At 42.1% G+C, this 9,796-nt stretch overlaps 1 protein-coding gene across 1 annotated transcript; it reads right to left on the bottom strand.

The window, feature by feature from the left end:
- Positions 1–8,552: 8,552 nt before the first annotated feature.
- LOC142162969 (uncharacterized) lies at positions 8,553–9,796 on the bottom strand. Its single transcript, XM_075220201.1, has 2 exons — positions 9,424–9,796; positions 8,553–9,064 (listed from the first exon to the last, which is right to left on the bottom strand). The coding sequence occupies exons 1-2, from the start codon at positions 9,794–9,796 to the stop codon at positions 8,553–8,555; spliced, it is 885 nt and encodes a 294-aa protein (XP_075076302.1).

The following is a 9,796-nucleotide window of genomic DNA, read 5'->3' as shown; positions in this document are numbered from 1 at the left end:
CAGTCTTCTGCCCCAACAGCACCATAGGTACCTCCGTTAGTGGAGGAAACGTTGAAGAAGATTCTGGACAGCCAGAAGACCATTATAGAGACCCTTGTGGCGCATAGGGAGGTCATTGAGGAGTTGGGAAAGCAAACAAAGAATATGTGGAAGTCTCAGGCATCAAAAAAGTCAGTGGAGAAGTTGAGAAAAGAGATTGCCAAGATTACATCTGCTGGAGATCTACCATTGGACCTGTTTATAGAGCCAGCAGCACAGGCAGCACCAACAGTACCCAAGGCACCAAAGGCAGCGGTCGACCAGTCTGAGGAGCCGGTTGCAACTGCCCACACCGCTGAGGAGATGATATGGATGCTCAGCAACCCTGTTGTCCATCAGCCAAGTGATGATGAGATACAGCTAGAGGAGATCGAGGGTGTTGCGGATCCCATGCAGATTGAGACCACATAGGTAGTTCTCTTAACTCTCTACCCTTCCATGTTCTTATTTTTGTTAAGCATTGGGGATAATGCTTATTTTTATTCTGGGGGTGGTCTATTTTGATTGATTGACATTGACATTTGGCCTGTAATAACTCTTATACTATTTTTTCTTTTATCTTTATTTTCTCTTTGGTATGTATATATTCTTCCCTTTCATTTGATGTATATATTCATTTCCCTTATGTATATATTCATTTCCTTCTGGTTTGTATATTTATTTGTCTTACTTTCCATAGTTTAATTTATAGCTTCTTTAGTTTGTCTTTCTTGGTAGTATAACTTCTTATTTACTTTAGTATTTTCTTTTGGATTTGTTAGCTTCTTTTTACGTTTGAGTGATCAATAAGCCTTTAGTTTTCTTAATGTCACAGTTCTTTCCAAAGGTGGATTTTGTGTGAATCGGGTGGCTCTTCCCAGCGATGGATGGCGTGACAACCTTCTTAAGGGATTGAGTCCGTTTTCTTTTAGGTTTTGAAAAATATAGTAGTAATGAATAAAAGGGTCACAAGCATGCTTCACTTGGTACCAACACACTTACCTACGACCTTATGGTTAAAAACAAAGTTGTTGGCATAAAATAATTCTAGTTGTGACCTTTTGACTCTTAAGTTGACTTAAACAGTCATCGAGTGGTTCAGTCGAGCTATTTGTGATTCTCAATCTTAAATAGAGTTATTGTGGGTCCTCGACTCCGTTCTCTTTAGAAATCCAGCAGTGTGAGAGGTGAGGTATTGAACTGCAAGTCCAAGTACTCGTGCTAATAGCCTAGAACTTGCCCCGAATATTTTTCTAGGCGAAATTCTAAGTGTAGCTTGGCTTGAGAAATGATTGTAGGCTCTCCTTGATCCAATTTGAAATTGTAAATATTCTATAGCCTACCAATGTCATATACCTAGTCAGCCCATTTGAGCCTAAGCCCTTTTTTCAAATAACCACGTTATAAGCCTTTATCCATTTTGTAGTGACCCTCTCTTGGCACCCGATCTTTCCTTAGCATTCTTGGGAAATAATTGACAAAAACATAAGTTTGGGTGAGAGACGAGGATTTTGAAAGTGATAAAAAGTAAAAACAAGAGAAAGAAATGAAGAAAAGGGAAGGCAAATAAAAGAAAGAATGAACAAAAAGAAAAATGTCAAAAAGAAAGTGAATAAGGTAGAAAGTTGAAAGGATTCAAAGAAAACAAAGATGAAAGGCATGGAGTAAAGAGAAAAGGAGAAAAAATGTCATGACCAATAAAGAGTAATGTTACGTCTCTCTAGTTCCCCCGAGGAAAAAGAACTCAAAGAGTCGACAAAGTATGAGCCAAAATGAGAAAATGGATTGCTTAAGGAAAGATGGACTCATTCTATTTCATCAAGACCTACCTTGATCCAAAAGGCCTTCATTACATCCCGAAAAAGCCCTACATGATTTCAAGTTGAGTGAGCTTATATTAGTGGTGATTTACATAAGGGGCAAGCTTATGGTACTTAGAGTCGGACTTTTAACATTCTTTTGAGAGAGATGAGTGAACTTTTCACAATCCTTGCTTCGAGTGTTACATTCTAAAGTGAGATTTGCTAATGGAGAGTAAAGGAGGAGGAGTTTGGCATCCACAATGACCTACATGAAATAACGAGCTTCCTTGATGAATAAAGTCAACTCTTGATGCTCTAGTGTCACATTAGAACTATTGTACTCAAAAAGTCAAATCATTGCATTGTTGATAATTCATACGTATTGTGGGTAATTGTTGGTCCCAATTGATGTGTGATTGCTTCACCTTAGGCCAACTGAAATAGTTCTTGTCTTATGGAGATGGGAATTACCTTATTTGATTGGGAACAATCAAAAGCTTAAGTTTGGAGGAGTTGATAAGTATGGATTTTGACTACTTATTTTCACTCTTTTACTTTTGTTTTAGATAAATATTGCTTAAAGACATTCCTGAAAACTAATGAAATGTGCTTGCTTGCAAGAATGTTGCAATATGAGCCAAAGAAAAGAAAATCAACTCAAGAAGGAGTAAATTTGGACGAGGACCAAAACAAGGCTAAAAGGGGCACAGTGAGGACCGCACAAAAGTGAGTGTAGCCACAGAACCTAAGGGCGACCTCTGACAGAATTTCAAGGCAAAATACGAACCGCACAATTCTAGTGTGGGCGCAGAAGAGGAAATTTAGAGAGTTGGTTTTTGGGCAGGCTGAAGATATGCGGACCGCACCATAATTGTGCAGCCGCAGGATGACAAGCGCGGCCGCACTCACAATTATGCGGTCCGCAGAAGAGAAGAATCAAATAGCAATGTTCCAGTCCAAGTTCAAGTGTGCAGTCCGCACAATCAAATGAAATGCAGTCGCATCCCACTTTTATGTGACCGCAGAAGGCCCAGTTGACCAGTCAAGCTCAGAGTGCGGACCGCACACAGAATTATGCGGCCGCACAATCTCCGCAGGGGCAATTTTGTCATATATTTTAGCTTAGTATAAATAGAACTTTTGTCATTTTTAGGTCAAGTTGTATCAGTGTAGAGCATGTGAGCCGTTTTTTTATTGTTTTAAGTAATATTGTACTAGATTAACGTCTAAACATTAGTTTTTTCCTGATCAATTATTACACATTTTATCTTAATTTCTTAATTTTTCATGAGTAGCTAAATTTCTAGCTAGGGTTGTGGCCCAACCCTGGCGTGGGTACTTAATGGGTGTTTGATTTAGGGCTTGTTTGTGATTGGGTTAGTGATATTTAGCCTAGTTCTTGCTTGAATTCAAGAATTAATGGTTGCAAATATTGATTCATGCCTAATTGACTTAGTCTCTACTTGAGAAAGAGAGACTAAGTCTAGGAAAATTTGGCTAACAGGAAATTGTGATGAACTCAAAAAATTGATAGCCCTAATTAAAGGGTCAAATCTAGAGATAGTAAGACCCGACTTGAGCATATATCACTTGTTTTGTGCAATGCCCATTTGGACTTGAGAAAGACAAATTAGGCAAAATTACTCAAACTACTGAGAGGTATAGAGTGGGTAATTACGTGTGATTGCTATATTACAAACCCAACCAATCAAACTTGTCCGAGAGTTTACAATCCGTTAGGTAACCACCTAGGTGGAAGTCACGACCCTAGATCTTTTATCATTTGAAAAACAATCAAAAATTAAAAATATTGCCTTCTATCTTTATAATTACAATCAATAGCTTAAAGTAGAAGTAGAAACAACAATCAAGAATGTGGAAGTGTAATTTAAGGCACATCATATAATTACACTAAATATATACCTAATCCCAATTCTAACTCCCTGTGGATTCAACCTCGACTTGCGTTGGGTTTTATTATTGCATCGACTGCCTCACTACCTATATTTGTGGTGTGAGTTTAGGTGACATCACCCTGCTACCCCGGAGGCCGGTTATGGCTAGGGGGATGTGGATGGGATTGAGCATGACGCATGGTACGAGGAAGAATACCCCTATGGCAGCAGCGATGGTGTTGCTGGATTAGGTGGCGAGTAATTATTCTTCTTATTTATTTGTAATTTTAGTGCACACTTTTTGTGGGCGTCTATTCTAGCCTGTAAAGAATATGTTTGAAGTATGAAATGTTATTTTCACTGTTCGTATCTCATTCTTTTCTTTCTGTTTGGGCTTGTATGCTTCTTTTGTTCTGCCATTTGGCCGCTTTAGTCATAGGCATTTGGTTTATGTATGTTGAACGAGATTAAAAGCAGAATTGTTTTGGTCATGTTCGGAGACCGATAAGTGTTAACTCGAACGAGGTCGAATATAATGTGGTCAATTCGAGCGAGGTCGAATATAACTTTTGATTGACAATGGCCGTGGGCTATATGGGTATTGGTTTGAACGAGGTCGAGTTTAACATGTAATTAATTCGAGAGAGGTCAAATATAAATTTTTACTAATTCGAAACGCGGTCGAATGCAATGTAGTTAATTTGAGCGAGGTCGAATGTTATTTTTTCGAACGAGGTCGAATGTGAGTTAATTCAAGTGAGGTTGAATGTTATTTTATTTGAACGAGGTCGAATGCGAGTTAATTCGAGTGAGATCGAATGTTATTTTATTCGAATGAGTTCGAATGTGAGTTAATTCGAGCGATGTCGGATGTTATTTTATTTGATTGTGGTCGTGGGTCGAGTAGATACCGAGGCAATGTTGTTATGGAAACATAGGTAAGCGTTCATTTATGCTTTTTTCATACTTTGAGAAATTTACATATTTTTCGGGCTCGCATTCTAGTCCCGGTCTATCTAGTCCCTTTATTGGGTGACCTGGAGATATGTCGAGAGGTTGGGAGATGAACAGACCGCCCTATGCCTTTTACTGTCTGCACTTCGACTGGAAGTGTACCCCTTATCGCCTTGTTAAAAACCTCCTTGAGAAAACCCAATTGGGACAAAAATCAAGTGAAGGAAAAAGAGTACGACTTGGTGGACGCTTGTTCTTAAAAGTTGAAGTACTTGAGGTGAGCGGCGTTCCAGTTGTTCGATAGCAGTTTTCCTTCCATTGTTTTTAGTTGAAATGACCCTTTGTTTGCTGCTATTGTGATTTTGTATGGGTCGTCCCAATTCGTTCCCAATTTTCCCTCCTGTAGGTCATTGCTTGCTTGTGTTTTGGCCTTGAGCGCGTAGTCCCCGACTTAGAGTGGTCTGACCTTGGATTTTTTTATATTAACATTCTGCCTGTTGTTTTTGGGCGATCATCCTTATGTAGGCCATATCTCTCCGCTCTTCGGCTTCGTCGAGGTCCTGCCTTCTACTTTCGTCGTTCCTCGACCCGCTCTTATGGGAGTATCTCAAACTAGGTTCTCCGACTTCGACTGGTATTACTGCATCAGTCTCATAAACTAATGAGTAGGGCGTCTCTCCTGTGCTCGTCATTGGCATTGTGAGGTACGCCGATAGCACTTCTAGCAGCAGTTCTGGCCATAGTCCCTTGGCCTCCTCGAGCTTTTTCTTCAAGATGTTTAGTATTGATTTATTGGAGGACTCCGTTTGCCTATTACCCGCGAGGTGGTATGGGGTAGAGAGTATTCTTTTGATATGCCAGTTGTCGAGGAACTTGGCGACCTATTACCCGCGGGGCCGAAACATCATATGATGGTTTTCCATATGAAGGCGATCACTTCATGTTCGCGTATTTGGGCGAATGCTCCTGCTTCTACCCACTTAGAAAAATAGTCAGTTAAAACCAAAAGAAATCACATGTTACCTCGCCCTACTGGGACGGGGTCCGATGATGTCCATCCCTCACTTGATGAAAGGCCAAGGGGAGGTGACCGAGTGGAGGTGCTCACCCTCTTGGTGTATCATTGGGGCGTATTTTTGATCTCTCTCGCATTTTTTCACGAAATCAGCAGCCTCTTTTTTGATGGTGGGCCAGTAGTAGCCTGCCCGTATCAGACATCTAACCAAAGCTCGATTGCCGGAATGAGCTCCGCAGTGGCCTTCGTGGACTTATTCTAGAACGCGCCGCATTTGATTTGGACCTAAGAATTTTGCTAAGGGGACACCATACGTCCTTTGGTATAGGTCGTTGTCAATGATGTTATACTTGGCTGTTTATATCCGAAGCTTCTGGGCGTCTTTTTTATCGTCTGGGAGAACGCCGTCCTGCAAGTATGTAACAATACGGTTGCGCTAGTCCCAAGTTAGTTTTATAGTTCTTACCTTAATTTGATCGATTGATGATTAGAGGAGGGTGGCCATATTTCGTTCTCCGGTTATGTTTTTAGTAGCTGCCGTTAATTTGGTGAGGTCGTCTGCTTCGATGTTTTGTGCTCGAGGGACCTGGTCGAGCTGGCATTCATCAAGTTCGGGTAGCAACTTGCAGATCTCGGCTTGGTATTTTTGTAACCTTTGCTCTTTGATCTGGAAAGTCCCCGTGACTTGGTTGACGACGAGTTGAGAGTCGCAATGTAGGATGACCTGCCTCGCTCCGTATTTGAATACTAGCCTTAATCCTGCAATCACAGTCTCTTACTCGGCCTCATTGTTAGTCATGTCCTGGCATTTTATGGACTAAAGAATTACTTCGCCTGTCGGGACCTTGAGTACGAGTCCCAGTCGGACCCTAACACATTGGAAGCGCCGTCGGTATGCAAAATCCATCAATTTTTTGTTTGCGGAGAAGCATGGGCGGCTTCTCTTTTGGTTTTGGGCATTGTTTATGCGACGAAGTCGTCAAGCACTTGAGACTTTATCGTCGTCCGCGGTTGATATGTGATATCATGCTCGCTTAATTCTATGGCCCATTTGACCAATCTGCCCGATAGCTTGGGCTTATGCAAAATACTTCTTAAGAGAAATGTGGTGACTACCGAGATGGGGTGGTACTAGAAGTAGGGTCTAAGCTTTCATGAAGCTACGACCAAGGCCAGGGCCAATATTCGAGCTGGGAGTACCTCTTTTCGACGTCGACTAAGGTTTTGCTAATGTAATAGATGGGAGATTGTGTATATTTATCTTCTCGGACCAGGACTGCACTCACCACTACTTCAGATACGGCAAGGTAGACGAGGAAGCATTCTCCAGGCTCCGCTTTGGAAAGCAGTGGCGGTGATGATAGGTAAGCTTTTAACTCCTTCAGGGCATTGATGCAATCGGAGGTCCACTGAAGGCTGTTGTCCTTCTTATGTACAAAAAAAACTTGTGGCATCTGTCGGATGACCGCGAGATGAATCTCTACAGGGCGGCTATACAGCCAGTTAGTCTCTGAACCTCTTTTTTATTGGTTAAGTGCTCTGGTATCCCCTCTATGGATTTGATTTAGTCGGGGTTGACTTCAATGCCTCGTTGTGATACTAGGAAGCCTAAGAATTTTCCTGAGGTCACGCTGAATACGCACTTCTCAGGATTTAATTTCATTCTGTATCGCCTGTGTATATCGAAGGCTTCTTTCAGGTGGCCGATGTGATCTTCTTTTCTTTTATATTTGACCAACATATTTTCTATGTAGACTTCCATAGTCTTGCCGAGTTGATATTTGAATATTTTGGTGACCAACCATTGGTATGTGGCCCTCGCATTTTTGAATCCGAAAGGCATAACTCCATAGCAGTACGTTCCTAGGTGGGTGCTGAAGGTAGTCTTCTTTTGGTCTTCCTCTTCCATGAGGATTTGATTGTACCTAAGTAAGCATATAAGAAGCTCAGCAGTTTACGCTCAACCGTTACGTCAATGCGTTGGTCGATATGGGGCAACGAGAATGAATCTTTGGTGCATGCTTTGTTTAAATCTGTAAAGTCTACGCACATCCTCCATTTTCCGTTCTTCTTTACCATGACCACATTGGCCACCCATTGAGGATATTTTGATTCCCTAGGGATTCGTTCTGTAATAATTTTTCAACCTCCTCTCGGACCGCGTCGTTTATTGCAGAATTGAACTTCTGCCTAACCTATCTCACTAGGTGTAGAGTGGGTCAACGTTCAATTTGTGCGTGGCAATCTCTTTCGGGATACCTGGCATATCTGCATGGGAAAAAGCGAACAACTTTGTGTTAGCGGTTAGGAATTGATAGAATTTACCTGGTTCCTGAAGCTTACAGCCGATGTAGTCTTTCTTGTTGTGGTCGTTGTTGTCAAGTTAGACATGATCGAGGTTTTCTACGATTGATCCCGCGGCCTCCACCGTTTCGAGATCCTTGATGACGTCTTATTTTTCATCACAGCTTGACCTCACCCTGCTTATTATTATGCCTTTTTTTACTTTGCCCCTCATTTGTTGGGTATTCGTACAGTCTAAGGTGATGTGGTAGAATTCTCGAGATGTGCGTTGTTCTCATTGTATGCTGAATATTCCCCACTGGGTAAGAAATTTGATAATTTGGTATAAGCTGGAAGGAATGTCCCTCATGGCATGTATCCAGGGCCGTCTTATTATGGCATTGTATGTCGTATCCTGATCCATGATGTGGAACATGGTTTCCAGGGTGATGCCGCCGGCCAGGACGGGGAGTGTGATTTCTCCAGATCAACTGCATTGTTAAAACCAGTTAGCGTGATGCAGCGTGGCACTACCTTATCCTCGAGTTTCATCTGTGCAAGTACTCAAGGGTGGATAATGCACATTCATGTCCCATCGTCCACCATAATGCGTCTTACATCTATATCTAATAATCGTAAAGTGATAACGAGGGCATCATAGTGAGGGAAAACCAAATTGTGGGTATCCGACTTATCAAAGATGATACTTTCTTCGAGTTCGTCATACCGTTCATGAGTGATCGACCATTTGAGTTTGTGGGTCATGGTGAACTTTACGCAGTTGATTGACATGTCATCGCCGCCTCCGATGATCATTTGGATGGTATGAGTTGGTGAAGGTGGTTTTGGTGTCCCCTGGTGTTGTTCACATCCTCGGGCAAAGTCAACCTTTCCTCGATCGCTTAGCAGCTCTTTCAAGTGCCCTTGGTGAATCATGTTTACGACCTCCTGCCTTAGAGCGATGTAGTCCTCGATTTTATGACCTCGTTCCTGGTGGAATTTGCAGAGGGCGTTTGACTTTCTGGTGTTTGGGTTGAACCTCATCTTTTGTGGCCACTTCACTTTTGGGCTGAGTTTCTCCAACGCGTAGATTATCTCTGAATGTGACACATAAAAATTGTGAACGGATAGTAAAGGTGGCATATCTCTCTCGCTTTGGTGAGTCCTTGTCTTTGGCCTAGATAGACTTTCTTCATGACGGGAAGGGGGCGTGATGGCGCATTTGATGTATAGTTGATGTCTTTCTCAGTTGAATCGTGGAGTTGTTTGATCTCTCCAGGCATCGTTTTTTTGTCTTTCCGAGATTCGGCCTGTACCGAGGTCAACCGTTGGGTTGGTCAATTTAGGTCATCTTCATCAGCACGGACTTCGGCACAATAGGCATTGTGTATTTCATTCCAAGTGGTTGGGGGATATTTTATACGCCGACTCAGCAATTTTCTGGTCGCTCTCGAACCGTATTTGTTCAGCCTATTTTGGAAAGCTGCTACAACCATGCCTTCTGATTCATTTGGTAAGGCCATCCTTACACGATTGAATCGAGCTAGGAAGTCCCTCAGTCTCTCTTCGGGTGATTGTTTAATGGCAAATATATCGTTCACTCTTGCCTCCGCCTTTTTAGCTCTGGCATGGGCCATTTCAAATTTGTCGGTCATCTCTTTGAAGGTTTCAGTGGAGCACGCGAGCAGCTGTGAATGCCAAGTTAATGCACCTCCGGTAAGGGTTTCACCAAACATTTTCAACAGGATGGAGGATACTTGTTCTTTGGCGAGGTCGTTGCCCTTTACTGCAGTGACATAGTAATTCACATGATCTTCAAGGTCGGTCAT

This window comes from Nicotiana tabacum, chromosome 8, assembly GCF_000715075.1.
Source record: "Nicotiana tabacum cultivar K326 chromosome 8, ASM71507v2, whole genome shotgun sequence".
Classification (NCBI taxonomy): Eukaryota; Viridiplantae; Streptophyta; class Magnoliopsida; order Solanales; family Solanaceae; genus Nicotiana; species Nicotiana tabacum.
This window is presented reverse-complemented; position numbering and strand designations above follow the sequence as displayed.